The sequence below is a fragment of the Puma concolor genome, chromosome D1 (assembly GCF_028749965.1).
Source record: "Puma concolor isolate L17-30 chromosome D1, mPumCon1.1.hap2, whole genome shotgun sequence".
Classification (NCBI taxonomy): domain Eukaryota; kingdom Metazoa; phylum Chordata; class Mammalia; order Carnivora; family Felidae; genus Puma; species Puma concolor.
The window spans coordinates 5,629,125-5,656,297 of NC_141676.1; the positions used below are offsets into that span (position 1 = coordinate 5,629,125).

At 42.9% G+C, this 27,173-nt stretch overlaps 1 protein-coding gene and 1 long non-coding RNA gene across 7 annotated transcripts; one reads left to right on the forward strand and one right to left on the reverse strand.

Moving 5' to 3' along the window:
• Positions 1 to 525: 525 nt before the first annotated feature.
• On the forward strand, positions 526 to 11,110 carry LOC112851876 (RNA-binding protein 4B). Of its 6 annotated transcripts, none has more exons than XR_015240703.1 (5): positions 526 to 702; positions 1,373 to 1,796; positions 7,320 to 7,996; positions 9,620 to 9,781; positions 10,427 to 11,110. XR_015240703.1 is itself a non-coding variant. In XM_086676821.1 (4 exons), the coding sequence occupies exons 2-3, from the start codon at positions 1,385 to 1,387 to the stop codon at positions 7,985 to 7,987; spliced, it is 1,080 nt and encodes a 359-aa protein (XP_086532947.1). In that variant the 5' UTR covers positions 526 to 702; positions 1,373 to 1,384; the 3' UTR covers positions 7,988 to 7,996; positions 9,620 to 11,110. The 6 variants fall into 6 exon arrangements, 4 of the variants coding, with proteins under 4 accessions (XP_086532947.1, XP_086532948.1, XP_025771115.1 ...); XR_015240704.1 differs by having other exon boundaries at positions 10,508 to 11,110; XM_086676821.1 differs by having other exon boundaries at positions 9,620 to 11,110.
• Positions 8,242 to 16,069, reverse strand: LOC147576357 (uncharacterized). The gene is made up of 2 exons (XR_015240705.1): positions 14,345 to 16,069; positions 8,242 to 14,092 (listed from the first exon to the last, which is right to left on the reverse strand). It is a non-coding gene; the product is annotated as an uncharacterized LOC147576357 (long non-coding RNA).
• Positions 16,070 to 27,173: the final 11,104 nt, after the last annotated feature.

Sequence of the window (27,173 nt, forward strand, 5' to 3'; positions counted from 1 at the left end):
GTAACAATGCCTCATAGAGCTATCCTAGCTCTGCCATCTTTCGTTCTCTTTCCTCACCAGTGGATAACATGTTTGCAGTGAAAAAAACTAAGTTATATTGTTATATTTAAAGCTCTACAAAAATTGACTACGTTTGCTTAAAACGCTTAAAATGCTTCCTTGTTTCTAAAATGTTATCCCAAGCTACCAAAGAGGTTGGCCAGCCCGGTAAGAAACCCCTGTTTAGAGGACCCAGTGAGATAACCCTTTGTCATCAGCTACCCGCCCCCACCCCCCAATAGCACGACCCATTGTGATGATTAGCGACATCCGAGGCTTCCGATTACACCAAGGCAATGGTTGCGTCCGGAGCCCTTCTGACGCTTGAGCTCCGACCCTCCCCTCAACCCCGCTTCCAAGGTACTGATTGGCTAGCCGGGGCTGGGGGCGGACTGACTTCCGCTCCGCAGCGACGTCACCAGTTGGCCCCGCCCTCGTGTCAGGGCGGCTGGGAGCCTAGCCTGAGGCAGCCATTTGTATGCGGCTGCGGGATTGGCCGCCCGGCTCCCGCGAGGGGGAGGGGAAGGAGGCAGAGCGCACTCGCGCGTGCGTGAGCTGGCGCGCGAGAAAGGGCCCGGTCGCGCCGAGGCTCGAGCGGCCGTCGCCATTTTGTAGGGTTCTCTCTGACGCTGGAGCCGCCGCCACCGCCGCCGTCACCCGGAGGTGCGAGTGGGTCTTGTGGGTTTGTGGGGAGCCCGGGGGTGGGCCGGGCTGGGCCTCTGGCGAACGGGGCTTGAACAAGGTTTGGGTTTCTCTGGCTGCGGGAGGTCCGGGGAAGACAACGGGAGGAGGCGGGGCCGGGTCTCCGGAGGGGGCGGGGCAGGGGTCGGGTTGAGTCTAGTCTTTGTTGGGGCGAAAGAACTGGAGGTTGGGTCGCTGGGGGAGTACGAGATTGGGGCCAAGGAAGCCTCTTTATTCTTAGAGTGTCTTTGAAGGTATTACCGCCCGGAGGAGACGTGCACAGATTTCCCTCCAAAACCTCGCTACCGGGGTCACTCAAGATAACATGCCTCTTGTCCCTTTCTTGAGCTCTTTCCTGCCCTCCCCAAACAGTATTTTAAGACATAAAACAGCCAACCCTGTTATTTAAATGCTCCTCGTTTCACGGAGATGATAGACTATGCCATGCATGCTGACCCCCGGCCTCCTGTTTGTGTGTCACATCTCATACTACCCCTAAGTATAAACCTTTCCCCTCTACTGAAAAAATAGTGAACCTTTATATGAATCTTGAAGGTGCCAAGAACTTCTTTGGAGGGCTAAATCAAATGCAATGCACTGGAATTCCCCGCTCCACCCCTAACTTTTGGCAATCTTGTTTCTTCCCTCCCAGGCTCTTGTCAGGATGGTGAAGCTGTTCATCGGAAATCTGCCCCGGGAGGCCACAGAGCAGGAGATCCGCTCACTCTTCGAGCAGTATGGGAAGGTGCTGGAATGTGACATCATTAAGAACTACGGCTTTGTGCACATAGAGGACAAGACGGCGGCCGAGGATGCCATACGCAACCTGCACCACTACAAGCTGCATGGGGTGAACATCAATGTGGAAGCCAGCAAGAATAAGAGCAAAGCCTCCACCAAGTTGCATGTGGGCAACATCAGTCCTACTTGTACCAACCAAGAGCTTCGCGCCAAGTTTGAGGAGTATGGTCCAGTCATCGAATGTGACATCGTGAAAGATTATGCCTTCGTGCACATGGAGCGGGCAGAGGATGCAGTGGAGGCCATCAGGGGCCTTGACAACACAGAGTTTCAAGGTGAACTGCTCTGGGATCTGGGTGGCAGAACTGAGCAGTGGGGTCTAGGTCAAGACAGAGATAAGAATGCAGGACCACGTGGCTGGCAGGGTGGTGTCTTTAATTCTGTTTTGGCGGATATAATAGATTGCATGTTTACCACTCTTAAGTACGGTTTACTCTTGGGAGAAGCAAACACTTCCCCTTTTCAGATGTATTTGCCAAGATGTTCCTCCGCAGCTGTATAGAATCACAGACTGTGGGTTACTTTATCCCACAGTCTTCATTTATCTGAGTTCTGCTGGAAGTTTACTCTGCCTGGGCAAATGAGCACCTCATGTGAGAAGGGAGGATAAAAGTCTGTGGATTACCTGCTGCTTTTGTTATATTCAGGAAGCCTTATCTTTGAGAATTTAAATGCCTAGGATTTTGTACTCTTTACTGCCTTGGGTGATAGGTTGTTGTAGGAAAGAGGAACAGAGACATCTAGAGAGATCCCTATGTTAAAAATCTAGATGGTAAACCTAGATTTGGGGGAGTATCTTTTGAGTGCTCAAATATATTCGGTCTGTGAACTATACAAGCAGGGTCAAAAACCATGCCATTGGACTATTCTCTTCGGCCTACTATTATTTAATGGAAAAATAGGAAATTTTTAAAAATACTAGGTTGAATGAGGTGATGGTCTTGCTTCTGAGAGGTTCCAGTAAGGGTGTTGTAGAGTGTATTGTGTAATTTTTTTTTTTTTCAACGTTTATTTATTTTTGGGACAGAGAGAGACAGAGCATGAACGGGGGAGGGGCAGAGAGAGAGGGAGACAGAATCGGAAGCAGGCTCCAGGCTCTGAGCCATCAGCCCAGAGCCTGACGCGGGGCTCGAACTCACGGACTGCGAGATCGTGACCTGGCTGAAGTCGGACGCTTAACCGACTGCGCCACCCAGGCGCCCCTGTAATAATTTTTTTTAAGTCTATTTATTTATTTTGAGAGAGAGAGTGAGCAAGTGTGGGTGGGGGAGGGGCAGAGAGAGGATCCCAAGCCGGCTCTGCAGGGTCAGCCAGATGTGGGGCTTGAACCCCCGAACCATGAGATCATGACCTGAACCGAAATCAAGAGTTGGGCACTTAACCAACTGAGCCACTCAGGCGCCCCTAATTTTACCAGTTGTAAAGGTACCTCTGTTCTTACTAATACCTTGAGGTTGTCTGAAGACTCTGCAGCTGTGCTAATGTAGCCACTAGGCACATGTGGCTATTAAATTTAAAAATTCATTTTCTCAGTTGTACTGCACACATTTGAAGCACTCAGAAGTCACATGAGGCTGGCTAGTGGTGACTGAATTAGTGTAAATACAGAACATTTCTGTCATCATCGAAAGTTTTGTTGGAGAGTGCTGTTCCACAAGAAGTTTTCTGTTGACAGTATCATCTTGGGCCACACGTTTACAGCCACTTTCCAGGTTCATAAATTAACACCATTTTTTCTGAGTGCCGCTAAAAGATTTGTTGAGAAGTATTTAAGTGTCCTCTGCTAAACCTAGAAAACAGTGAGAAAAGAAATGGGAGAAAAGGAAAAGTTGACCAGAAAAGGGTAAGAAAGTTTGCAGATAGTGTAGATTGCAAATAGTGTGCATCACATCGCTCTGGCCTCAGCCAGTGGTGCCCTGGCCTTTAGGTCATCTCTGTGGTGTAGGGTGAAAGTCACAGATAACTTGCTACCGTTAACTAGTTGTGTGACTTTGGCCAAGTGTTTTAACCTCTCTGTGCTTCGTTTTCCCCACTTAACAAAATAGAATTAATGATCCCTGCAGTACCTCCCTCACAGGATGGTAGTGAGGCTAGGATGAGGTAATAGATGTGAAAATGTTTTCACAGTAAAGCACTATAGGATGAAAGGTGAGTGTTGTCTGCTACAATGAGTGTGTTTCCATTATGGTTAGAAACTGATTTATAATTTGATAGTTATGCTTTACTCATTTACCTATTTTATTTGTTTTTCTTTTATTATTTTGGAAAGCTGTTGCCCTTTAGACAGCTTTAAAAATATTCTTAATTATTTTCACTTGAGACAAGAACATGACTGGACAGTGTTTGGAAAGAATGGGGGGGGGGGTTCTCTCTTGACAGGTAGCAACATGTAAAGAATGCAGTTAAAGCCGGGTACAAATTCTGTAAAGATATCCTAGTAGTGTAATACTCCATGTCCTTACCTTTTTAATATATGATTGAGTAAAAAGATAAGGGCAAAATATGCGTACAGAAGTCAGTTAATTGGGGGGCGCTGGCTTGGGAAGAGCGTGTGTTTTAATAAACCAGGTTTAATTACTCTAGGAAGTGGGTGTTTGAGTAATGGTGATTCATGAATTGTTTAAAACGTCATTATTGGAAAAGAAAAATCCTTTATTTGGTTTTCATGTTCTTAGCCTGGCTTCTCTGGAGAAAGGACTCCACTCCGAGTTACATATATAGACATTTTTATAACCAGCTCTTTTTTTTTTTTTCCAGATGACAAGAGAAAGTTTAGCATTGGATAATATGTTAAGGGTTTTAAAGAAAATATAATCTACATACCAATTTGTCACATTTTTTGATGAAGCCTTTTTTTAGTCAACTGCTAATGAAGGTGGCCTCTTAAAAGAGGGCCATTTTGAACATCTTTTGAACCTTTATATGTTAATAGATGCCATTTAGGCTTCTGCGTTCGGGACTTAAGAAAGGAAACAGCGGAACCTCAGTTACCTGGGTCTTTCAGGACCTGTTTCCTCTCCACGTGTAGCAGTGAACGGGAATTGGGAATGATGAAGCAGCTGAATTGGGAATGATGCATGAGTTCAGGTGTCTTGTTCCCCTCCTCCCCCAACATGTAAATAAGCACTAAGCTGGAGTACCGTTGTGGGTCAGCTACACACCCAGCCTTCTCTGGGTCCAGGCACGGGATAGGAGCTCAGTGTTTAGGACCCCAAGTGGCCCATCTCTCAGGATTTTAATAATCTTTTCTGTTCCAGTTTTCAGAAGAAAACACCTCTATTAGGTTGGTTTTCTGGGAAACGTTGGCAGCATATTTCAGTGACTTTTGGAGGTCTCAGAAAATCTTTTAAGTTTTTGGCTTCTCCAAGTGTAGTAGTGGTAGAATTTAATCTTTCGACATTCTTTGCCTTGGTTCCTTAAAGTAATAGAGAAGCACAGTATTTTTCAACTATAAGAACTTTAGGGGACTTAAAACCCTAGTTTTACAACCTTTGGAACATTGTAGAAAAAAAACCTATCACTTCTATTCAGATCTTTCAATGCTGGTTAGAAAAATATTTTACCTGAATCCTTTTCACAGCTACTACAGAGGTAGATTTTGCCATAGATGTTTATAAATTGATGAGTTCTACTCAATAAAACGGGAATGAAGACTGGGTGTAGTAATAGAAACATCAAGCAAAAATTACTGAGTTTTGTTTCTCAAGAAAAAAATTCTTTTAATGTGCTTTTCGGTCTCTCAATTGGCTACTTTTTAGATTGGCATGGTTACTCCAACTTCAGAATTGGAGCAGTTTGTGTCTGTCACACAGGTTCATGTCACCATGCATGTTTGAAAACCAAGTACCTTGTGTCTTCCAGTCTAAGTCATAGGGAACTACGTTTGGGATATAAATTGGAGCAAAAAAGAATCCATATTTCTGTTCTAAACATAGTTAGCCCAGGGTCCTTAATAACGTCTCAGAATTAGAAGGGAGTATTTAAATCTCTGAAAGCAATGGGTGGCTAAATGCTGCTTTCGGAGAATGACTGCCATTTGGCATCTGTTGACTCTCAGTGGTGATGGTGGATGCTGCGTCTCTGCCGGCAGCTAGAAGAAAAACCTGAGCACTTTTGTTTCTGCTAAAGAAAAGGTTTTAGGGGCGCCTGGGTGGCGCAGTCGGTTAAGCGTCCGACTTCAGCCAGGTCACGATCTCACGGTCCGGGAGTTCGAGCCCCGCGTCGGGCTCTGGGCTGATGGCTCAGAGCCTGGAGCCTGTTTCCGATTCTGTGTCTCCCTCTCTCTGCCCCTCCCCCGTTCATGCTCTGTCTCTCTCTGTCCCAAAAATAAATTAAAACGTTGAAAAAAAAAAAAAAAGAAAAGAAAAAAGGTTTTAACTTGGAGGCGGCAAGTACTAGAAACTGGGGTGGTGTGAATCTTAGACACTGGGCGGAACTGAGTTTGACTAAAGTGATGTTACTGCACTAACCCGCTCCCCTCTCAGGGTCAGTGCATGGCGCTGTTCTGGCTGCCGTCCTGAATCGGGCTGTTTCCAACAGGATGGTGGAGCACGAGGCCTCCTATCCACATAGCTGCATCCAGAACAAGGTCTGTTAAAGAGAGAGCAACTTGCTGATCGTGGAGGGGGGATTTGTTCCGAGCAGCCTTTAAGAGTGACGCGAAGCCCCTGTTCTCTGCCTCCAGTGGCTGCCTTTTGGCCACGATTTGAGAAGTAACTGACTTTATCTCCAAAGTCTTAGGCAGTTTGGCACTAAATACTGCCAAAAATAATCCTTTCCTCAAACTGCTTTTAAAGACCTTGGATGCTTTCATCAGTAAGGGTCCCTGGGCATGGTGGTACATAGCCCTGGGCAAAGATTGTTTCTTCTCTTAGCTGTTCCTGGTGCTGGTCATTTCCTGGAGGAATGGATGTTGCTTGTTTGTATGGGTGTCCAGAGAGACCTGTAGGTAAATGCTGCATTTTCCTAAGAAGTAGATAATCCCCTGTGAAGATTGTAAGCTACACTGCAGGATGAAATGCTGGTCATTCCATTACATGGGAACACATTGTCCTGAAGAAACCAGAACTGTTTCAGTATCTTTCTAATTTTTGCTGTTGAGAGACCTTGGTCAAGTTTTCTTTTTCACGGTAGGCATGGATTCACCCTTGCTGAAAAATGTGGGGTGGGGTTGAAATATGGAGGGTCTTATAACTCCTAGAGGTGAAGCAGATGATGAGCCAGGTATGATTTGTGTACCCAACATAGCCTTCTGGTGACATCTGCAAAAATGGCTGGACGAAACAAGATGGACAGAAGATCGCTGTGGTTTTTAAGCTGCAGTTAAATGCTCAGGCCTTGTATTGCCCTGAGTAAATCAGTGAGAGGTTGGTAAGATGCTTTTCAAATCTGGCATAACTGAGGTGGTGTTGGCTATCTGATTTGGAAGAAATGGCAGGTCTTGAATCGTTACAGTTATAATCAATCTTAGCAGTGAAAAGTGCTGAACTGAAAAGTTTCTCAGTTTCTGTGTTGGGGGGAGAGGGGGAAGGAAGGGAAGGTTGTGGACACAGAAGTAGGAGGGAATCTGGTCAACCTGGTGTAAGTAGAAAGTATTGACTGATCTCAGAGAACTCAAAGGTCCTAGCTGTCATCTATATTGAAAAGTAACTTCATCTTTTGGAGGGAATTGCTGAAGTAGGGTTGCAGGAGTGTGTGTATGTATGTGTGTCTTAGACCAACTAGTTTACTTTCGTTTTGGGGAGGATTAAAGAATGTCATTGAGTTATAATAAGTCTTCTTACATCTATTTTCTCAAGGCAAAAGAATGCACGTGCAGTTGTCCACCAGCCGGCTTCGGACTGCCCCTGGGATGGGAGACCAGAGTGGCTGCTATCGGTGTGGGAAAGAGGGGCACTGGTCCAAAGAGTGTCCAGTAGATCGTACAGGCCGTGTGGCGGACTTTACCGAGCAGTATAATGAACAGTATGGAGCAGTGCGCACGCCTTACACCATGGGCTACGGGGAATCCATGTATTACAACGATGCATATGGAGCACTCGACTACTATAAGCGTTATCGGGTCCGCTCTTACGAGGCAGTGGCAGCGGCGGCAGCAGCTTCTGCGTACAACTACGCGGAGCAGACCATGTCCCATCTGCCTCAAGTCCAGAGCACAGCTGTGACCAGTCACCTCAACTCCACTTCTGTTGATCCCTACGACAGACACCTGTTGCCGAACTCAGGTGCTGCTGCCACTTCGGCTGCTATGGCTGCTGCTGCTGCCAACAGTTCCTCCTATTATGGAAGGGACCGGAGCCCCCTGCGTCGTGCTGCAGCTGTGCTCCCCACAGTTGGAGAGGGCTACGGTTATGGGCCAGAGAGTGAGCTGTCTCAGGCTTCAGCAGCTGCACGGAATTCTCTGTATGACATGGCCCGGTATGAGCGGGAGCAGTATGTGGACCGAGCGCGGTACTCAGCCTTTTAAAAACTGGAGGTGAGAGTGGGGTGGGTGTGGTTAAGAGACTCTATTTTGTTTCCTTGAAAGAGACCTGTGCTGCATGGAGGAGGCTAAAGCCACCTGTTTGTTTGCTGTCAGGACAGTCTCCAAGTGGTATAAATTACATAGTAGTAGTTTTAAATATTTCTCTAGCTTAGGCCAGAGGTTCATTTGGCCTCTTGAGGTTTTTTAGTGTACGACTCCCAACCAACTTTTTCCTTCTGAGAGAACAACAAACTCAGTTAGTGCGAATATTATTTAATCAAGCGTAAGCAATCTGGGTTACAGAATGTAGTTAAGAGAACATTTGTTGAGTCCCCTCTTTGTACATTATATTATTGAATCTACACAATAAGCCTTTAAGATGTTTTCTCTTTTACAGAGCAGGGAACAAAGGCTCAGAGAGGTTAAGTACTTTGAGGTCATCTGACAATTGAGAGGTAGAGTTCAAACTCAGGCCTTGCTGACTCCAAAATGACTCTCTTTCCACCATGAAAGTCACTGTGGTCTAAGCTGAAGAGCACGGGTTCAGGAGTTACGAATGAATGTCACAGTGAGAATTTTAACTACAACTTTAGACTTCTCACTTGCCAACAAAACTACTACTTAGGTCATTAGCCTTTATCAGAGGAAGCTCTTCTAATATCCTAGAGCTATAAGCCAAATAAAGATCTATAAATTTCAGGTGTTTATTAGTTCTAAGACCCTTGAAAGCAAAATGTTTTGATGCCACTGTCCCATGGAGTCCTTTCCTAATTGGTAATCCAGAGCGTCGTCTTCAGTGTGGGCACTTTAAGCCCTGTTTCTGCAGAGTCTGTGTTACTATCGTGTAGAACCCCAACACTTCTCATTTCTTCTAGCAGTTTTTGGTTTGTGTTCAAGAGGAACCTATAAGGAACTAGGTAGAATAGGTAATTTTCTAACGGGTATAAAATCCCACTGGTGGTGCCCCTAGAAATTTAATTTTTCCTACTTTAGACAAGGTATGCCAAAGATGTTGGAATGTCAAGAATAATTAGCAGTAATATCTAGAGATTGATAAATCTCTTCATCTGAGTGGAAGTGGCATCACGACAACTTCTGTTCTCATGGTTTTCCTTGTACTTTGAAATCAAGCATCACTTGAACTGGAAGCCTACCCGAGGGTCAAATGGAGTTACCGCTGAGTTTCCAGGGTTCCTAACTTACCCTGTTGGTAAATATATGTGTAGAAGAAAATAAAGCAATAGGAATTTGCCCTTTTATGTAGTGAGAAGCAAATGATGCTTTGAACCTGTGATGAATTATACCCTGTGTGACCATGACACGACTGGGATCTCCTGAGACCACTGTGTAGTGGTGTATCTTCATGTGCGTGTAGTAATCTTATACCTTGTGTAGCTTGCCTTAATTTTTACTTTTAATGCAGCAGGATCTGCCATGAAGCAGGATATTTCTCTAAAGGTGGTATCATCTACCAGATGACTTCTGTTTTTCTCATATGTGTTTCAAAGTTAAATTAGTGTACTATGGTCTTAAAAGGGTATCGTTAAGGTATTTTAAAGTGAATTTTGACTGCAAGCAGTGGTTGTTCAACTAACCTCTTTTTAGTGATGACTTTTAAAGAAACTTACCTTCCAGGTGTGAACCTCAAATGGACTGAATAACCCTGAGTTGGTTGCAGTCCCAGGAGCCTGATGTTAATGAGGCTGCCAGGATGAAATACTCCAGAACTGTTGGGGATCTGAATTTGGGTCTCACCCTAGCAGAACTGATTCAAGAACGTCACAGCTTTTGAAGTCGGTTGGTACAGATCAAGACCAAGATTTGGCCCTTTGTCTGTAATAAGTAGAGGAACTTGGTGTGAGTTAACTTCTTTTCTCCCCCAGCCATTGGTGTCTGGAGTTCCCATCATCAATGGAAGAATTAGGGAATTTTAGGATTTCTTCCTTTGATTTGGTAAGGGAGATGTGATCAATTAGGGGAACTCCTGGAATTATGGCTCTAAATGTGTGACAGTATGACATGTTGGAGGGTGAATGAACCATTCCTTGATACGCTTTGTGATTGCTGTTTATGAAACTTGTTTACTTATGAAAGAGTAAAGCAAAACAAATTTAGAGTAGTACAGTTGGCCATATTTGAGATCTTGGCATCTTCTGCTTTTTTCTGGACCTAGAAATTAAATTATGGTTTTGGATAATATCTATGTATGCCCTTTGTTGCAGTGACAGTAGCCTTGTATCACAGAGGTTGTCTTGACTAAAAGATGGTAAGAGAGTGGAAAAGATGTATTTTATCACCAACACAGCAGTCTGCCAGATAGATTGCTTCTAATTCTATATATATAACTAGAAGTAGAGTCCTTGGTAATTACATGGGATGTAAGTTTGATCCAGTCTGACTTGGTTTTGTTTTGTTCTTTGTTCTTTTCCCCCTGGAATACAGGACGGGACCAGGGCCCTTGTGCTCGGAGCCAAGCTGCTCTCCAGGCATTGTGTAAGCCTCTTGTGTTGTGCTCTCTTTCAGGTAGGATAATTGCGGACTGAACCCTCGGGCTGCGGTCATATATGAGAACTTGCTCCGCGCGGTCCCCTTTGCCGGGATGTTTCCATTGCTTCATGTTTCAGTAAACAAAGGAGTTTGTGACCAACTATGTTTTCTTTCTTAATTTAATTCTTCTAAGTTGACTTTTCTTTCCTCCTGATACTAGTCTCTGTAGCCTTTCACTCTATTCCTTATATTCTCAGCCTCTGAGCAGCCCTAGGTAAGGATTATGCTGGCATCCCCTTTTTCCTGTACAGTGGAACCCCTCTTATCTTGCTTTCCTTAGGAGTTGAACCCTTCTCCCTGTCTACCTGCAACATCTCCTTTCCCTTTAAAATGACCATGTAGTGGCAAGCGACCTTTTACTCTTCTCTGTTAGCTCTGGACTCTAACATTGAAGCTAATCTTCTGAAACTGCTAGGACCATTGGGGTTTTGGGGGAGGGGGGTTGTTTTGTTTGTTTTGTTTTTTTATGTCTGACCTGTGATCGTGGTACAGCATTAGCTGAAATTTAGCCTTGTTTTATTCCACTCCTCCCACTTTTTTTTTTTAATATTTTGACAAATAAACGTTTCTAACACTTAAGTACCTTTTTGTGTTATTTACTGTTGTGTTATATACTGTTATTTACTACCAGTTATTTACTACTGTTATTTACTACCAGTATCTTCTGGCTCTTGTATCTTCTGGTTCTTTCTTAGTTGTGCTCAAACTACAAAATTCAAATGAGTAATTGCCTGAAATTTAGATGTAGAAGGAGGGGTTTGGTGCAGTCTAGGTAATGTGGCCTCAGTCAGTAATGGGTGAAGAAAAGTTAGCCAGCATCTTGAGACATTGACAAGTATGCTCCTGCATATGGTCGGGTTCCTTCTGTCTAAATAATTAGAGTTGCTCTTTTCACTTTACAGGTTAGCAAACTCAGATTAGAATGCTTTACCAGGAAAAAATAAGCCAGAATATCTCCAAGGACATCAGGTTGACTCTATTTGACTTCATATGTTCAATTAAATTCACTTAAAACTACTCAAGTCTCACTTCCTATGGTATTAATATCCTGCTAGGATTAGACTTTGCCTTAAGTGAGACCAAAAAGGGAGAACATGTCATATTTTGAGCAGAAAAGCAAGTAGGGTATTAATGATCAGAAGGGACAACATCCTGCAATTAAACATGTCTATAATTTTTTAAAAGATTTATGGACGTTGCTTAGGTCCCCAGAAAAGCAAGTTTAGTGATGGATTCAATGCTACTTAAGCTTTATTTATTGCAACCTAGATGGAAATGCTGGTGTGTAAATTCTGACTACCTGTGAATTTTAGAGCAAAATTTCCCGATTTTTTAGGGGTAGGATACAACAGTCTGGAGATACTAACCTGTCCGTGCACCACTGCAACCAAGTGGTAAAAGTACACGAGGCCCGTGTTAGCTTCAGCATTCCCTAAGGAGGCAGGGTTATCCGTTTTACATTTTTAAAAAAGGCAGAGATACTGGGATTCCTTGTAATTCATGTACAAGGTACCAGGCCGAACAAAGATAAGTATGTACAGGTTTTGTTGAGCTCATCAAAATGTCAGGTCCTCCCTGTGTGCTTTGGGTGTGTGGGAACTTTTAATGTAACAGTTTAACATACCTTGATTTCTATCTCCCTGACAGATCAAACCAAAAAAAACCCCAAAACCCAGCGTTGGCAAAAGTTCTACACCAACTCTGTCCAGTAAAATCTTGGCAGTGTTGGAAGTGTTCTACATCTGTGCTATCCTCAATTTATAGCCATTAGCTACATGTGGCTGTTAAGAACTTGAATGTGACTAGTGAAGCTGAGAAGCCAGTTTTTTTATTTTATAATTAGCCATGGTGGCTAGTGGCTGCTACTGGACAGCACGGTTTCGATGATAAAATAAGTTATGTAAGGAGGGGGAAACGCCTTGCACAATCATACAAAATATTTTTCCTTTAAAAAGTCCTTTCACTACACCGGAATAACATACTGGGAAAGGGGTTGGTTTCCAGCCAGTGTGAGGACTGTTTAGTAGGAACAAATGTATTTCTAAATCTGTTATTACCATGAGAAATTGCATGTTGTGGACACAAAATCCCTTTTATCCGAAGACCAAATTTCTCATTATAGACCATTTCAGAGTCCCACGAAACCTCTCACAATAAAAGCACCTGAATTCATTGATCAGTGATTTGAATTCCTACTATGAGCCAGGATTTAGGTGATGAAGGAGGGGAGGCCTATGTGGTTCCTAGCAGAGAAACAAACGTTAATTACATCTTTTGTAAGCACAATGGAGGGTGGAGTACAGGACACTCTGAAAACACAACAGTGATTGGGATCGGGGGATTGGGCGGTGGACTGGCAGTTGCTAGTCCAAGTGAGGAAGCAGCTCGTGTGAAGGCACCTGATCAGGTAGAGTGTGACCCACACTAGGAACCAAAAAGGGAGCTCTGTGGCAGAAGAAAGTGCAGTAGGAATCTAAAGAGGGAAGTTCTAGGCACAGTTCATTAGAGCCTTACAGGCTATCTTAGGAATTTCACCTTTATCCTAAAAGACTAACTGGGAGCCATTAGAGGGTTTTAAGTTTGGGGGTAACAGGATCAGATTCACTCTTCTTAAAACAATCACTCTTGGGGGCGCCTGGGTGGCTCAATCAGTTGAGTGGCCCTTGATTGCGGCTCAGGTCATGATCTCACGGTTTGTGAGTTCAAGCACTGCATCAGGCTCTGCACTGGCAGTGTGGAACCTGCTTGGGATTCTCCCTCTCTCTGCCCCTCTCCTTGTACGCTCTCTTGCTTGCTCTCAAAAATAAACATTAAAAAACAAAATCACAATTACTCTGGATAGGAACAGAAGTTATTATATGTGAAATTTATGCAACATAACAGCAGCAGTCTGTCCCCTGATCATGAAGCCAAAAAGGGTGACATTTTGTCTTAAAGGAGGGAAACATACCTTGTAAACAGGAAAAGGACCGTTCATAAGGACATGTGATTCAAGGGGCAAAGGGGTAGGGTTTAAATCCCTGAGGTTAATCAACCCATAAATAACAGAATGAGCTGTGCCTCTCCCACCCTAACATTTGGTGAGCACCTGTTGTTGGCCAGAACCTAAGGGTTTTGCACACGGCACCACTGAGGGGCAGGAGAGATGAGATTAGGTCTCAGCTGAGAGGATGGCACAATGAAAATGGTAATTGCTGTGAGAAATGTAAAAGTATTGTGTGAACTCAGAGAAGGGCAATTATTTATGCAATCCTACCAAAACTATGGCTTAATTTGTGCCTTAAGACCTCTCTCCTTTGAAACAAACACACTTACCAATTTACAGACAGTGAAAATGGAGGGACGATGGAAGGCCAAGGGGCTATCCCTGGCCCAGTTTGGGGGTGGAGGATAAGAATGAAGACTATCCCCAGATCTTCCATCGCCATGAATTTCTTCCCGAGCAGTCTATTTGATGTGGGGTTCTGGGAATCCATCCAAGCAACACCCAGCCATAGTAGCAGCACTGTAAGGCACTTCAAGTACAGAGCAAAATCAATCCTAGCCTGATTTAAATATTAACTGCCCAGGGGCGCCTGGGTGGCGCAGTCGGTTAAGCGTCCGACTTCAGCCAGGTCACGATCTCGCGGTCCGTGAGTTCGAGCCCCGCATCAGGCTCTGGGCTGATGGCTCAGAGCCTGGAGCCTGTTTCCGATTCTGTGTCTCCCTCTCTCTCTGCCCCTCCCCCGTTCATGCTCTGTCTCTCTCTGTCCCAAAAATAAATAAATGTTGAAAAAAAAAAAAATTAAAAAAAAATAAATAAATAAATATTACTGCCCAGAAAAGCATCCAGATTCCCCGAGGTGGTGTCTGAGAACTCCCTGGCTTCTACTGCAACACCTTCCCTGGGGTGGTAGGGGAGACAGAGACTCGTTACAGTGTCTACTTGGTGAGAAAATTCCTACTGTAGCTCCAAGGCCTTGCTCTACCCTTTAGGCCTGTGGCAGCAGACAATTCGGCACAAAAAGATACCAAGCTCTCAGCACTCAATGAACTGCACAGAGATTGTCTGAAGGCAAAAAAAGGTTGGCTGGCTTCAAGGCAGCCCAGAAAAGGGAAGCAACTTGCCCAAGATTGGCTTCATGGCTTGTCAGGATTTGGCTCACAAATCTGGTCCTCAAAGAGTCTCTTGCCCTAGATTTTGGAGGAGGAAAAGAGAGATAAAAATACATTCCTAGGAAAAGCTGTCAGCTTGTCAGAATAATTCCTCTCAGGGCTTTCTTAAGATCTTGGCTATGTTCTGCTAAGGAGAACTGAAGTACCAGAAATGACAGATCAGCCCTAGGAACCCACAAGGGAAGAGGTTAAGGTCTGGTGAGAGGATTTCAATCAGTAGTGCCTTAGGTTTGTGGGCCCTTTGAAGATCCCAGCCAAATTCAAACCGCACAACAGCCCTGTAGATTTGATGACTCATCAATCCTCTCTGCTAGTCCACAAGAACTCAATGAGGTAGCATCCTTGGCTACCCTGGTAATTAAAGCAACAGAGGTTTAAAAAAGTTAAATGACTTGGCCCCGCTCCTCTGGCACACAATGCTGAGAAAAAAAGGTTCCTGATTCCTAGTGCTTGTTTCCTAAAGCAGAAAGCCACAAGAAGCTACTGAAGAGCAGCTGCAAAGGGACCCACAGTCCTAGCAGTAGACCTATCCACATGAAGGGGATACAAAGGAAGATTTTAAGCTGCTTCACTTGGCAAGGTGAACTAGACTGCCAGCGAGAGTGGCCCTGGACTGACCTTGGCTCTGGTATCTCTGAAGTAGGGCAATGGCTACAAGAATTAGGAAAATGAGTGGTTAAGGAAAGCAGTCTTCCCACCATGTACCATCGTATTCCCTCCAAGTTGGGGCATGGCCAGGACACTTCAGTGGTTGTGTGAACTGTGCTCCACTTCTCCATATAGACACAAGGAAGAATTTTGGAGATCTAAATTGGGCGACTGGCCAACACTCCATGGACCACACCGGTGCTGGCACCCGTTGCCACCTGGAACCAAAGTGCACTGGAGACAGAGGCTTGCATCAGGCAGGTATGGAGCCTTGGGACCCACAGGGAAGCCAGAACTCTGGGTGCACCTCACAATAGAGCTCTCACTGCCACTGCACAATCACTAAAGGCTGAAATTTGGGCTCTGGAACTAGACTGCAAAAACTTAAATTCAAGCTCTTTCTGTGGCCTTAGGTGTGTTACTTGACCTCTCTGAGCCCACTTCATCATAAAATGGGAATAATATAACCTTCCGGTTTTGTTGGGAGTAAATATAAAAAACACTGAACTGTCTATTCCCACCATAAATAAACTGGGGACCCTGGGTGGCTCAGTCGGTTAAGCGTCCAACTCTTGGTTTCGGCTCAGGTCATGATCTCATGGTTAAAGGCACTAAGCCCCATGTTGGGCTCTGCACTGACAGAATGGAGCCTGCTTGGGATTCTCCCTCCCTCTCTCTGTCCCTCCCCACTTGTGTGTGCACTCTCTCCCTCCAAATAAACTTACAAAACTGATGTGGGCAGGGGCGCCTGGGTGGCGCAGTTGGTTAAGTGTCCGACTTCAGCCAGGTCACGATCTCGCGGTCCGTGAGTTCGAGCCCCGCGTCAGGCTCTGGGCTGATGGCTCAGAGCCTGGAGCCTGTTTCCGATTCTGTGTCTCCCTCTCTCTCTGCCCCTCCCCCGTTCATGCTCTGTCTCTCTCTGTCCCAAAAATAAATAAAAATGTTGAAAAAAAAATTAAAAAAAAAAAAAATGATGTGGGCAAGCAAAAGAGAAGGTTCCACCCCTTCTGAAGCTCATGAATTAATGGAGTAGGTGGACCTTCAAATACACAAATCTATGATGACAAACTATCAAGAAGGCTATGCATGCTTGCAGAAAGGTGGAGGAAAGCTGTCATCATGCTCTTTAGTCCTTCAAGGATTCCAACTCCCCCTCCTTCAATTTCATACCCAGCTATGAGACCTAAAGACCAACCCACCTGCTCAGCCCTTAGGGATCACCAAATCTCAAAGCTAACTGGCCCTTCTAGGTTATCAAACAGTTCTACCTTCTCTGCTTTTTACTGACTGAACTCTTATGGGATAGAACACAACTCCAGCCCTAACAGTGGCCATCCCCCAATCCTCTGGTCCTACCCCCAGGGTCTGGTTCTATGCTGGCTGGCACTTTTTTTTAATGTTTATTTATCTTGAGAGAGACAGAGATAGTGCAAGCAGGAGAGGGGCATAGAGAGAAAGGGGGAGAGAGAATCCCAAGCAGTATATATCCCAAGTATGTGTGTGTGTGTGTGTGTATATATATATATATGTATATATATGTATATATATACACTTACATATATATGTGTATATATATATGTACTTATATACATATATACTTACATATATACATTTATTATTAAATGCCTGTTATGTATCAGGCACTAATGCCTGGCACAGGGAATTTAATTCCCTGTCCCACCCCCTCCCCCAAGCTTGCAATTTTGTGAGGAAAATGTTCACTAAATAAGCAAAGAAACTGAGTTAAGTACAAAATACATAAGCTGGGCACAATGGCAGGGAAAAATGGGAGGAGGCATCTACTTAGAGGTTGACAGGGAGGATCCTCTGATACTTGATCCTGAAACTCTAAGATCTTAAGGGTATGAAATTAGCCCTAAAGTGGTTATCAACGGAAATATAATGTGAGCCACAAATGCAAGCTACATAAGCAGTTGATCCTGGAACAAGATGGGGGTTGGGACATCGACCTATATAGGCAAAAATCCACATATAACTTTTGACTCCCCCCAAACTTAATAGCCTATTGACTTGAAACCTGATAACATAAACCTTACTTACACATATTCTGTATGATGTATGTATTATATATTGTATCCTTACAATAAAGTAAACTACGAAAAGAAAATGTGAAGAAATTCATAAGGATGAGAAAATACATTTATAGTACTATACTGTATTCAGTGGGGAAAAAAAAAACCCACATGAGTGAATCCACACAGTTCAAACCTATATTGTTCAAGGGTCTTCGACTGTAATTTGAGAACTTCTACTAGCCACATTTAGAAAAGTAAAAAAGAGGGGCACCTGGATGGCTCAGTCAGTTAAGCATACGACTTTGGCTCAGGTCATGATCTCATGGCTCCTGAGTTCAAGCTCCACTTCAGGCTCTGACAGCTCAGAGCCTGGGGCCTGCCTTGGATTCTGTGTCCCTCTCTCACTCTACCCCGCCCCCCCACACATGCTCTAAGAATAAAGAAACACTAAAAAATACTAAAAAGTAAAAAAACAAAGGTGAAACAAGTAATTTTATTTAACCCAATATATCCAATATATTATCTAATATTATGATCTTTTAAATATGAATATCTTACATTATTTTTCATACTAAGCTTTAAATACCCATGGGTATTTTACACTCATAGCACCCTATATGGCTATGGCTATCCTACTGGACAGCACAACTGTCCAGTTGGTATACAAAACCAAAGGAATTTATGAAATTGCCTAGAACAGGGTTTCAACCTTAACACTATTGACATCTGGGGCTAGGTGATTCTTTGGAGGGAGAGAGAGATTCTTTCCTGTGCATTGGAGGATACTTAACAGCATCCCTTGTCTCTACCCATTAGACGCCAGAAGCATCCCTCCACCCCAAGCTTTGACAATTAGAAACTTTACACTGCCAAATGTGCCAGCAGAGGGTGGGAACCAAAGAGTGGAAATCACCAACGATTGACAACTAGTGACCCAGAGGGAGAGTGTACAGAGAAGAGGGTCCAGGAAAAGTATGGGGAACTGCAGATTTAGCATCTGCATTAAGTAGTATACACAAGCAATTAAAAGGAACAAAAAGAAAAGAAGGGGTATGGTGATTTCCTGTGAAGACCTCAGAGGTCCATTTCTAGCACATGAAAAAAAACCCTAAGCAATGTCACTAACAGCAACATCAAGAAGTCTTCCCCCACCATCAAGTTTTTCTCCTCTTTTCTGAACCATTCCTCTAGACCAAGGAATACCCATGAAATTTCAAAAGCATATACAAAGGACCACTGTCCTCAAAGAAAAATTCCATATACCATTTTGGAGATTAGGAGTTATCCAAATTAGAGGAAATCATAGGTACAGATTCAAATCTCAAACTATCATTGCCTCTTAGACAGACAGCCTGCTTGAGCAGAGAAGAAATCTGGGGCTGGAAATGCACATGTGAGAATCTTCAGAATACAGATGGTTGGTAAAGCCAAGGGAATTTGTGATACCAACAAAACGAGAAGCATGGAGAAAAGAGAGAATAGAGCCCTAGCCTCATTTTCACTACCCTGAAAAGTTATCAGCTTCCTTTTCACCTTGAAAACCCAAATCTGTTTAAAACAAACAGAAAAGGGACTTGTAAGGAACATCCAGAAAATAGCTAGTGTAAATACTAAGGGAGAAGAGGCCTTGCTATAAAAAGCCCAGCATACAATGTGACTGAAGGAGTAGGACAAAGAGAACTAAGATGAGGAGGGGACAGATCATGCAGGGCTTTACAAGCCTTTCGCAGGATTCTGACTTTGACTGAATGAAAGAAAGAGCCCCTAGCTGGGGTGGGTGGACACAGGTGTGGGGGTGTTTGACATTATCTGATTTCCATTTTAAAAGGATCACTCTGAGGGGCACCTCGCTGGTTCAGTACGAAGAGCATGCAAACTTTTAAGAGCATGCAACTCTTGATTTCAGGGTCATGAGTTCAAGCCCCATGTTGGGCACAGAGTTTAAATATAATAAAATTTTAAAAAAGGATCACTCTGGTTGCCATATTGTGAATAGTTGGTAGATAATGTAGAAGCAGGAAGATCAACTGGGAAAGAACTTCGGAAATCTAGGTGAGAGAGAATAATGGCTCTGCCTAGGCAGCCAATAGTCAGGGAGATTCTGAAAAGTAAAACCAGCATGATTCCCAATGTATTGAATGTGGGGGTAACGAAGTTCTGGGCCAGAATAACTGAAGGATGGAGTTTCCATCAACTGAGATGAGGGATGGGTATAAGAGAAGTGGTGGTGGAGGGGGATATCAGAAGATCAAAATTATACAAGTTTTAAAATATCACACACCTAAGCAAAAATGTCAAATGGGCAGAAGGATATGAATCTGAAGTTTGCAAGAAAGATCTAGAGCAGAGATTTAACTGGGAATGCTGACATATAGATGGTTTTTGAATCCACAGCATCACCAAAACCCACAGCTGAACTATGGAGCCTCTAACATCAAGAGGTCAAAGAGAGAAGGGAACCAGCAGAGGAAATTGAGAAGGCAGAAAAACCAAGAGTGTTGTGTCCTGAAGTCAAATGAACTAAGTGTGAAGGAACAGAAAGTAATCAACTATGTCAAAAAACTAATACCAAAGACATAAGTAGGTAGATGAGGACTAAGAATCGACCAGGGGTTGAGGGAATTAACTGCAAAACAACACAAGGGCCTTTGGGGTGACAAAAATGTTCATCTTGTAATTTATCAATGTGTCAAACTGTACTCTTAAAATCAGTATTAGTACTCTTAAAATCAGTATTATTTTTTCCACGGAAATAAATTCAATAAAACCTATTTTCTTTATAAAAGGTGAGTCACACCACACTCCCCTGCAAGACTATTTCACTCAGAGTAAAGGCCAAACAGGTCCTAGATGATCTATCTGTCCCATCACTGAACGATCTGACCTCCTCTCCTACTACTCTCTCCCCATCACTCCACTCTCGCCCCTACCAGGCTTACTGTTAAAACAGGCCAGCTACTATCCTATCTTGGGGGCCCTGCTCAAGTTGTTTTCTCCACTTGGAACACTAAAAGTCTGTTTGGCTCTTACTTCATTCAAGTCTGGTCAAACCTCAGTCTCTCCAGGAGGCTTGGTCTCCCATTCATCACAGTAATCTGCCCACACATACCTCACTCTAGCTCTCCTAATACTCCATACTCAACTCTTCCCTTGTCAATACAAAGCTGTTTCCTAACAATGTATTTATTCGCTATGTTCACTGACTTGGGTAGGAGTGCAAGTTTCAGAGGTGGAACTTCATGAGGATTAACACAGAGGAGAAACCACCACACCACAACAGACATGTGACATGAGCAAAAAATAAACCTTGGTCTTCTCAGTTAAAAAAAAAAAAAGAAAAAGAAAAAAGAAAGTGACCACATGATTCAGCAACATGAAATCACAAGCAATGTTCCGGTAGAATGCTAGGGGTAAAAGTCTGACTAAAGAGGGGTGCCTGGGTGGTTCAATCGGTCAAGTATCTGACTTTGGCTCAGGTCATGATCTCATGGTTTGTGGGTTCGAGACCCGCGTTGGGCTCTGTGCTGACAGCTCAGAGTCTGGAACCTGTTTTGGATTCTGTGTCTCCCTTTCTCTGCCTCTCCCCCGCTCACACTCTGTCTCTTAAAAATAAACATTAAAAAAAATTTTTTTTAAGTCTGATTAAAGTGGATTTAAGAGAAAACAGAAGGCAATAACTGGAGACAGAAACCCCATAGAAAACACTTTTGAGGAGTTTTGCTACAAAAAGGAGTGAAGAAATGAAGTGGTAACAAGCAAGGAAAATAGTCAAAAACGTTTTTTAGTGGGAAGAACAGATAATCTGTAACGCTAGCAAGACCCAGTAAAGAGGAAAACTGGATGACAAGACGGAAAAAAGCACAGCAGCAAGTTGGGCCAGAGGGTCTAAGGAGAGCGTTGATCTTAGGTAACAGCAGCTCACAAGAGGGAATGTGATGTGGGTGCAGATGCTGGAGGGGAGCAGGTGTGAGAAGGCTAAAATTCCCTGATTGCTTGAAGTCTGAAGCCTATCAGTAGCTGAGTAAGTATATGAGAGGAAATGAATGGACCAGGAACCTATACTCTTGATTGCTTGGCAGAACAATGGGTCTACATGAAATACAAGTTTTGTGATCATTCATTAAAGTGAGACCAGTCACTGAGATTGGTTTTTCTCCATCACCTTCAGCCTCGTCAGTCAGGTAAATGAACAAATGAACTGGATTTAATCTGGGATGTGATTCTGTCAAGGTGTATGATGAAGCTACAGTACTAGGTAGCCCCAGGGCTTGCAAGGAAAATGATGTAGGCAAACAAATGATAATGACTGGCTATGTATTTGAAGTTGGGTAAGGAAGAATATTAAGAGGGTGAGGGACAATGAAAAGTTGGATCAATGAATTAAAAGTTCTAGTGGGATCAAAGGGTTGAAATACTGAAGACAGTAACCTGGAGAGACAGAAGATGGCTAATGTTAAGAAAAGGAAGTAAATTCTAAGAAATTAAAAAGATGGCATTTTGGAAGGGTTGTCTTCAAACCAAAAAAAAAAACAAAAAAAACAAGACACACTTCTACATCAGTCGGTGCACCACTGATGTGATTTACGCATCCTCCCTTGGGGAAGGGGGAAAATACTGCCAGGAAGATTTCTTACCCAACTGTTACCTTAAAAGATGCCCAACATTAAAACCTAAAGGAAATTTGTTTAAAAAAACTGTTTTATGACATTTATTTTTGATGATTCCAGCGACTGTTTCCATTATTCACTCTGATACAAATGTATCAGTAGGTTCCAATATTAATTTTCTAAATTTAAGTTATATGAGCTACGTAAGAAATTAGTTTCTGATGAAAAACAATCAACCAGTAGGAATGTTGGTCTCTATAATACATCATGCCATGTAAAGTCTGTCAAACGGTTTAGTGAAATCAGGGGGAGGCTGTTCCTGTTGCAGCATGAGAATGTTAGAGAACTGGAAGCCAAGATGGGGTGGGGGAAACCATGGCTCTGGACACCAAGAAATTAAGACACCTGCTAATATGTAACTATAGTCTATAACTTGACCTACAACCACTACAGAAAACAGGTTGGGTAAAAGTTCAGCAAGTTTCCCACTCAGTAGAAAACCTGGGGGTTGTAAGAGCTTCACTTAGGTCCACATAATGGTCCATAACTTGGACCAAGTCTAAGATATGTTTTGTAGTCAGATAACTTACATATTGTAAAAGGCAACTAATAGTCTTGAAGCCTAACTCAAGGAAAAGGCCCTAAGACCTGAGTAAACAAGAACTCCTAACAGAGTAAAACGTAAGAATAGGCCAAATATGCCAATGCACCAGATGCAACTGGAGCAGCCAAATAAAATGAGCCTCTTTCACCAAATATGAGGACATTCCAAAAATATGCAAAAACATTTTGTCTTAGATTGCCAAGTAGTATGATTTGCCAAAGGAAAGTTAAAAAGTTAAGGGGTTAATACTTATGTGTCTGCCCTAAGTTGGTCTGCATGCTTTCCACCAGAGCTAGAAACAGTGCTGTAACTAAGAGGCACAGGTGAGCAGAGAAAGGTCATTCTCATCCATCTGGACCAGTAAAGCAAGATGGTTCCTGTAGGCCCAATCCTAATAGAGAAGTCCCAGGCATTGTCACAAATGACTTGGGGAGTACCACCAGTTAGTTTTTCAGCAAGCTCTGTATGTTGAATAATACAGAATGAATCCTGGAGGACAGGCAGGCCAACCCCAACAAATCTGATTAACACATCATAAAGTAAAGCCTAAGTACTTTATTCTAAGCACTCTAGGCACAAATTTACAAGGGTTGATTTCTGCCCCCAAAGCCAACCCCTAGAGACTGTGATTTAATTGGTCTATGGCAGTGGTTCCTCCCTGGATAAACACGATTTGTTAGAGTAGGTAGGAGGCATCCATGTCCTGTTCATTCCAGCCTTTCATCAAAAAGGGTACTAAATGGGCACCTAGGTGGCTCAGTTGGTTTAGTGTCCAACTCTTGATTTTGGCTCAGGTCATGATCCCAGGGTCATGGGATCAAGTCCCAAATTGGGCTCTGCAGTGAGCATGGAGTCTGCTGAAGATTCTCTCTCTCAACCCCTCTGTCCCTCTCCCCAACTCGTGAGCTCTAAAATAAAACTTCCTACTTACATTTGTTAAAAAATCAAAAAAAGGGTACTAAAATTTCTTCTTATAATCAGAAAAGGAGATATGATTTCTAACAGCGCTACTTTCATCCCTTTAGTGCCACTGCAGCTGAGGTTTCAATTTGTTCCCAAATTGAGTGGCCACCTAAAAAAAGAGGTTAGAGATCTACATCACATTTATAACAAATAAATTCCAAATAGATAAAAATTTTTAACTTAAAAATAATGAAACCATAAAAGTACAAAAAAAAAAAAAAACTTTTCTTCAAGTGCAGAAATACCAAATATAATGCAAAACCTCAAGTCTCAAGAAAAAAAAACTGGAAATTCAACTACCATATATTTAATTTTCCTGCAAGGCAAAACATCATAAAACAACAAAGTGGAAAAAACACTAGCAACTCGTATCACAAAATTTATTTCCTTAATATATGTATTACTTCCACAAATTAATAAAATCAACACTCAACTGTAAAAGGGTAAGGGCTAACAATATGAGAACAAAAAGGAAATACAAATGGCTGTTAAAAATGTAAAGATGATCTACCTCATAAAAATGGATGCTAAATTTAACTATAATAAGATATCATTTTAAACCATCAGTTTGGAAAAAACCAACAAATGCACTGGATCATGGTTTAAGGAAACATTTTCATACCTTGCTGGTGGGAATATATTAACTGCAATAACTTTTGAGAACCTGACAACATGTACCAAAATGTAAAATGCTATTCCACCTTAAGAATACAGCTTACATGAGTGCCTAGGTGATTCAGTTGGTCAAGCATCTGACTCTTGAAATCTGCTGAGGTCATGTGGTTGTGGGATTGAGCCCCATGATGGGCTCTGTGCTGAGCATGGAACTTGCTCAGGACTCTTTCTGTCTCCCTGCCTGCCCCTCCCTTGCTCATGCACGCCCTCTCTCAGAAATAAACATTAAAAAAACATACAGGGGCACCTGTGTGGCTCAGTCGGTTAAGTATCCAACTTCGGATCAGGTCATGATCTCTTGGTTCATGAGTTTGAGCCCCAAGTCGGGCTCTGTGCTGACAGCTCAGAGCCAGTGCCTGCTTTGGATTCTGTGTCTCCCTCTCTCTCTGCCCCTACACTGCTCATGCTCTGTCTCAAAAATGAATAAATGTTAAAATACTTTTTAATAAAAAATATATATACTTACACTCCTGCAATATGCCGTATTTCATGGACTACAAAATGCCACTGATTTTATGGTGCATCATTACTTTACATACCACTAAAACCAAGGCACCTAATTAAAACTGTGGTATCAAAATACATTCAGAGATATTAAAAAATTGGGGAAAACTAAGAATTGATTAAATATATAATCTTACAGGGGCGCCTGGGTGGCTCAGTCGGTTAAGCATCTGACTGCTGGTTTCAGCTCAGGTCATGATCTCACGGTTTGGGAGTTCAAGCGCCACATCAGGCTCCATGCTGACAGCATGGAGCTTTGAGATTCTATCTCTCCCTCTCGCTGACCTTCCCTCTCTCTCAAAAGTAAATAAACTTAAGAATATGTGTATAGATAGATGTACCTATCTATATATGTATACATATATATATAAAATCCTATAACCTCACATTAATTTCATTCCATATAACTTTTATTATGGAAAGAGCCAGCGAACACACACACGAGCAAGGAGGAGAGATGGGCAGAGGAAGAGAGAATCCCAAGCAGGCTCCATGCTCAGTATGGAGGCCTACCTCAGGGCTCGATCCCACAGCCATGATATCATGAACTCAGCCAAAATCAAGAGCCACACGCTCAACTGAGCCACCCAGGCACCCCACACTTCTTTTTAAATTGAAGTATATATTCAAAAGTTGGTTCCTTATCTTTGCCAGGCCTTCTACATTTTATAGATGGTACCATGGTGAAACTTATCAGGAAACTTTTTTTGGCATCTTAGCTCCCAGGCTGCATCTCTGGCTTTCCAGGAAAATCTCCTTTGTTCACTACAAAGTCTGCTCTTCAATCCGTTTCAAATCTATAAATAAACCAAAAGGTCTTACTCCTGTTCAAGCCAGTGGGTAAAAACTGTCTTCATTCCTCTTGCAATAAGCCTGGATGAAATACACAAGACTGGAAGTTTTATACTAAGGAAGCTCCCAACCCTCACACTGAATTTTAACATTTCTTACACAGTGAAATTGAGAGGCTGTACCTTGTTGCATAATGATGTAGGAATAATTCAGTATGTTGCATAAAGGTACTCAATGAAACCAGCAGGTTCAACCCTTAGAGAAAGAACCAGCCCTCGTGGACAAAGAATACTGTCTCCCTCGCTGGTCTTGACAAGTTAGACAAAACAGGAGCAGTAATAAAATGCTCAATTTAGCTTTTAAGGTTTACTTCCCACTAGCTAAGCATGTCCTTCATTGGAGTCCTACCTTGTATATGAGGTGCTATTTACCGGTCAGTAAAGTAATACAAGTAATACAAGCCCCTACTCCTGCCAGTTGGAAAGGTTCACGGAGCATTAAGCCATCATCTCAGGAGCTGTTAGCATGACAACTTTTATTTTTATCTTACTTCATCCTCCCCAGGTGCAACAACTTTTTAGCTATTCTTACCTTTATGTGACTCAATAAGATGGTCATTATTCTCCATTTGCCCCTTTTAAAATTATCTGTTGGAGCGCCTGGGTGGCTCAGTTGGCTAAGCGCCCAACTTTGGCTCAGGTCATCTCATGGTTCATGAGTTAAGAGCCCCACATCAGGCTCTGTGCTGACAATGCAGAGCATACTTGAGATTCTCTCTCCCTTTAGCTCTACGCCCTTCCTCCACTCTCGTTTTCTCTCTCTCTCAAAATAAATTTTAGGGGCACCTGAGTGGCTCAGTCAATTAAGCAGCTTACCAGCTCAGATCATGATCTCACAGTTTTTGAGTTCAAGTCCCATGTTCGGCTCCATGCTGACAGCTCAGAACCTGGGGCATACTACAGATTCTGGGTCTCCCTCTCTCTCTGCCCTTCCCCACCTTGTGCTTTCTTTCAAAAATAAATAAACTTAAAAAAATTGTTAATTTCTATTATGGAATGAGTTTTGCTCTTATACATCTCACTACTCACCCATCTACACTTACCCATTCTCCCAATTTAGAGGACAATTATTTTACTAAATACTCCACTAAATACACCACCATGATCAGAACTAGGTTGAGCCCCATTATATCTTACGAACTTTTGTAAAACACTTTTTTTCATTTATTTCCCATGTACTTAGTAACTCAGCTCTGAACTCTTCAAATGAACCAAAAATGTCCTTAAAATATTAAAACAGTAACTCTTAAAATGTCTTGGAGACATTCCCTTATGTAATTCTACTTTCTCCTGCTTCAACCTAGACTACAGTTCTGAGCCCAGAGCAGAAAAGTACTCCTGAGACCTTCCGTTCTCATTATTTTGGGACTTTTTTTTGCCTCAGCATGAAACCACATGGAAAACACCAGAACTGAGCAAACTTTACTTCAGTAGTATGCAATAGCACTTAATACCACAATGCTATGGGTGCCTGGGTGTCTCAGCCAATTAGCATTCAACTTGTGGTTTTGGCTCAGGTCTTGATCTTGTAGGTTTGTGGGATTGAGCCCTGTGTCAGGTTCTGTGCTGATGGTGTGGAGCCTGCTTGGGATTCTCTCT

Bases quoted from the DNA above. Each gene is read 5' to 3' on its own strand.
- LOC112851876 (XM_086676821.1), top strand. From the start codon at position 1,385: ATGGTGAAGCTGTTCATCGGAAATCTGCCCCGGGAGGCCACAGAGCAG. The intron at 1,797-7,319 runs GTGAACTGCTCT...TATTTTCTCAAG, and splicing joins TGACAACACAGAGTTTCAAG to GCAAAAGAATGCACGTGCAG.